We start from the raw sequence: 4769 nt of genomic DNA on the forward strand, positions 1-4769 counted from the left end.
CTTATAAAGATATATTTTTAATTTGAGAGAGTAAAAGTAAAACTTTTTAAAGATAAAAATGTATATTCAACCAATTAAAGTCTAAAATAAAATTATAAATTTGTGAGAAAAATCAAATAGACTGGAAATATCCTATTTGTAATTCTTTTTCACGTGGCTATGTACTCCCGTAACTTTTTCTTGACTGCCAAAAATATCCAAAGAACTTAAATGATTACTGGAAAACCGTAATCGACTGTGACATCGCGTCACACTTGTCCTCAAGAATTCAGATGAAGACATGACATTTCTTTTCTCATGAATGAATGAAGTTAGTTTCCCAAGTCACCGTCTCTTTCAACGAGAAAATTAAACAAAACATCAAGTTAAAGCGGCACTCAATTATTGTCAAGATGTATACAGCCTAAAGATACGATTTTCCAAATTTTTATGATGAATTTCGTACGCTTGATCGGTAGGTTTAACTCCCACGTACCTCCAAAAGAGACACCACATCTTAATTCAAGTTCTTCGATTTAAGTGCCATTTTTGTGTGGGACAGTGCTTGCTGTCATTTAACTTCTACCCCTCATGTTAATAAGGGGAAAAAGTTCCATAACAGAATGATCACATGCGTGTTTTCTTTCCCTATATATGAACCAAGGAGTTGAACTAGGAAGTGATCAGGGACAGAAGTGAACATGGCGATTAAAGAAGATGTGGAGGATGGTACGCAGAGGGGAATAAGAGAGCCACTTGTTGAAGCAACCAAAGGGCATCCATGGATGGTTTACTTCAGTACATTTGTTGCTGTCTGGGGATCTTATGAATTCGGGACATGTGTAGGTGTTTGGTTTATAGTTGAACTCTCTGTGGCACAAATAACATTTCTCATTACCAGTAACGAGGATGTTGTAAAGTTGAAATACAGAGAGGAAGCACTTAAAGTTTAACTCACTGTGTTTCTCTGTGTAATGATTACTATTCTTTTTTCAGGTTGGATATTCATCTCCCACTCAAAATGCTATCACAAGGGATCTCAATCTGTCTTTGGCAGAGGTATATCTGTAGTTATTCACACTTTAGGATTAGTGAAATAAATTGAGAGTGATAAACTAATGATATGCTTAAGGATGGCCAAGGAATGAATATTTAAAAACAGTAGATGATCAAATGTCTTGAATGTGTCACTGATATAATGACTGGTTTCAAAGAAAAAAAATCTGTACTCATGTACTCATAAATATGTACAATTTTCTATCAAGCTATGTCAGTGATCTAAAATCTTTGACTGGCCGAAAAGTTCGGAAAATTTTGTAGTTGCAACAAGAAACTTATCATTATAATGTACTCAAATATACTCCCTTTGCTTGATGGATTTTGATGTCTATGGTAGCAAACTGAACCTGGATTTGATCTTGTTTTCTTTGGATTTTTGTTCATTGACCGTATGCAGTACTCCTTGTTTGGTTCCATCTTGTCTTTTGGGGCAATGGTTGGTGCAATAACTTCTGGACCTATTGCTGATTATATTGGACGTAAAGGGGTAAGTTCAGAGAAATTGTGATAGTTGTTTGGGATTAACTTGTTAACTATTTTTATTTCGGGTTTCCAAGGTGTGAAAAGGTTGATTTCCGAATATGCAGGCAATGAGAGTGTCAAGTGTTTTCTGTGTTGGAGGGTGGCTTATGATTTACTTTGCCGAGGTTCTTACACTAAACTTGTACCATGTTTTGCCATAACTGTTCTACGAGGATTATAATTTATAACCCTAACACAACTTTGATTTTTTCCTTTTATACAGGGACCAGTGCCTTTGGACATTGCGAGGATAGCAACAGGGTATGGAATGGGAGTTTTTTCGTATGTGGTTGGTTCTACTCACCCAAAACTTAATTCACAGAATTTCATTTCAGACACTTGCATGTTCAAATTATTAAAAACTGACCATATACGTGATGTATTGTCAAGGTTCCTGTCTTTATAGCAGAAATTGCACCAAAAGAACTCCGTGGGACTCTGACTACCTTAAATCAGGTGGATTTCTTAGACAATAGTTGTGACTTTGGAATCATTGCTTCCACATATATTTCTCTTCACAACATAATGAACTGATTGAATCTGTTTTACACATTATGAAATAAAAGTAACAAAGACATCTAAGTTCTGTTTAAATTGCCCCTTGCAGTTCATGATTGTTTCTGGTGTGTCAGCGTCATTCATAATTGGAAATGTACTTCCATGGAGGATTTTAGCTTTAACTGGTGAGTCTTCCCTATTTGAGGAACAGAAAAAGGTTGAGTAAAGCATCATAGTGTGGAGCCACTATGACACTATATGACTTAAGTAGTGCATGAGACTTTGAAAGTACCCTCCTTACAAGCTAATTTTGTGGCATCAAGTTATGCCAAATCCAAATTCAAGGAATCATAAAATTAGAAATTAAATAAACTTTTCTGGATAACTAATCAAGTGTTTGTACTTGAAGGCATCGTTCCCGCTGCTATATTGCTTTTGGGTCTGTTTTTTATTCCGGAGTCTCCGAGATGGCTGGTAAGAAATTATTTTAACTATGCATGTTCTTTAAGAGTGGTTTGCATAACATCAAGAGTAAAAGCCAAACAATTATTGCAGGCCAAGAGAGGACGTCAAAAAGATTTTATGTCAGCACTGCAAGTTCTTCGTGGAAAAGATACTGATATATCTGAGGAGGCAGAAGAAATTCAGGTTCCTTTACTGTTGCTGGTTTTAGATATAAATGATTCTGTGACTTTGCTTCAAAGTGAGATCTTAAAGACAAAGCATTCGTAATGCATTGGTCATTGCCACACAGGACTATATAACTACATTGGAGCAGCTTCCAAAATCCAATCTGCTAGAATTGTTTCATAGAAGATATTTGCGTTCTTTAACTGTAAGTATAACTCTCATCATTCTAACTTTTGAATGAAACATGATTGATTTCTTTTTCGTTTTGGATAACTCCTCTAAAATGTCACTTCACTTTCTTTAAGGATGTGTTTGAAAATGAGCTCATTCAAAATTTTCATCTTCTCATTTTTATGAACCTATGCAACACAGATTGGAATAGGCCTTATGATCTGCCAGCAGCTTGGCGGCATCAATGGTGTTAGCTTTTATGTCAGCAGTATTTTTGAGCAAGCAGGTACGTGCTAATCACCATTTCCATTAACCTATAACTCACTTCCACATTTCCCATGAAACATTCAACTTTATAATATTTTGGCAATGAGTATTTCTGGATTTTATGTCAGGATTTTCTCCTGCCATTGGGACAATATCATATGCCTGCCTTCAGGTTCGTAATTTCAACTCAATCACTAGCTCATGTAAAATCAGATATTGTTTTCCGAAAATCAACTCAATTTTTCCTCTTGTAGGTTGTGGTCACAGGTCTTGGAGCAGCCTTCATAGATAAAGCTGGAAGGAAGCCCCTACTTCTGGTTAAATTCAACGACCAAACAATTTAATTTATCTTCAAACTTTTTCTTTTTAAGGTTCTTTTGTGCATAACATTCTTATTGTTTTTTCTTGGTCACATTTTAGTTATCCGGATCAGGATTGGTGGCAGGATGCATATTTGCAGCAGTTGCATTCTATCTCAAGGTATACCTTTCAACATGGAACCCTAAAACTTCTGGTTTTTAATCTGATAATTATGTAAATTATAGGTTCACGAGGTGGGTGTTGCAGCAGTTCCAGCACTTGCAGTCACAGGCGTACTGGTATGAGATGCTGCTATAATATTGTATATGTGTCTGAGATATATATGAACTCATATTCTCCATTTCACATTATTGTTTCTTTTGTTGATATTAGGTCTACATAGGATCATTTTCCATAGGAATGGGAGCAATTCCATGGGTTTTGATGTCTGAGGTGCTTACCTATTCTCTACTTATAAAAATTCATTTTTGTTTCTGGAATCAGCAAGACTTAATTTTTAGCAAAAACTTACTCAAATGTTACCTTCGGTTACAGATATTTCCGGTGAATATTAAAGGGGTGGCAGGAAGCGTGGCCACATTGACGAACTGGTTTGGTTCATGGTTATGCTCCTACACTTTCAACTTCCTCATCAGCTGGAGCTCCTATGGTAAATAAATACAAGTCCTTTTTTTCTTTTTTTCAGATTTAGTTCAAATATTGAAGTTCATGAGAATTATAGAACCAATGAATTTGAAGAATTCCCTTCTGTGTACGATTTGCAGGTACATTCATTCTTTTTGCAGCAATTAATGTATTGGCTATATTATTTATTATTGTTGTGGTGCCGGAAACGAAGGGCAAGAGCTTGGAACAATTACAAGCAGCCATTAATTCATAGGAAGCAGGAGTTTGGTGATTTGCAAAACAGTGTGAAAAGTTTAACGATTGAATCATCACTAGGCATATATTATTTGTGGGTATGTTTCATTCTGTAATGACGATTGAATTTGTTCTCATTATTGGTTCTTAATGCCAGTGATTCAGAAAATAAATTCCAGACATTAGTTAAAGTTTTCCCGTTGCATTTTAGCTCCGCAAGGAACACAGCAAAATCTAGCATTAAAAATAACATGTCAAATTTATTTTAAAGACTTGGGTCAGTAATAATTAATTTACAAGATAAAGTTAAGAAAATATTTACTCAATATCTTTCTCGTATAAATTACCTTTTTTAGATTTTTTGAAGTTTTTATATGAAGATCAAAACACATTTAACATTTAGATTTATAAAGTTAAAAAATAAATCCCAAGGTCCTTCATATAATTTATTTTTTTATATA

The 4769-nt window shown here is 34.9% G+C and overlaps 1 protein-coding gene across 1 annotated transcript; it reads left to right on the forward strand.

Moving 5' to 3' along the window:
- The first annotated feature begins 489 nt into the window (after positions 1–489).
- Positions 490–4499, forward strand: LOC114178891 (sugar transporter ERD6-like 7). The gene is made up of 18 exons (XM_028065037.1): positions 490–821; positions 976–1038; positions 1436–1525; positions 1626–1685; positions 1784–1849; positions 1951–2016; positions 2168–2243; positions 2468–2532; positions 2614–2706; positions 2813–2893; positions 3061–3145; positions 3255–3298; positions 3381–3443; positions 3547–3606; positions 3672–3725; positions 3820–3879; positions 3982–4096; positions 4212–4499. The coding sequence occupies exons 1-18, from the start codon at positions 681–683 to the stop codon at positions 4325–4327; spliced, it is 1398 nt and encodes a 465-aa protein (XP_027920838.1). The 5' UTR covers positions 490–680; the 3' UTR covers positions 4328–4499.
- Positions 4500–4769: the final 270 nt, after the last annotated feature.

This window comes from Vigna unguiculata, chromosome 1, assembly GCF_004118075.2.
Source record: "Vigna unguiculata cultivar IT97K-499-35 chromosome 1, ASM411807v1, whole genome shotgun sequence".
In the NCBI taxonomy this organism is placed as follows: domain Eukaryota; kingdom Viridiplantae; phylum Streptophyta; class Magnoliopsida; order Fabales; family Fabaceae; genus Vigna; species Vigna unguiculata.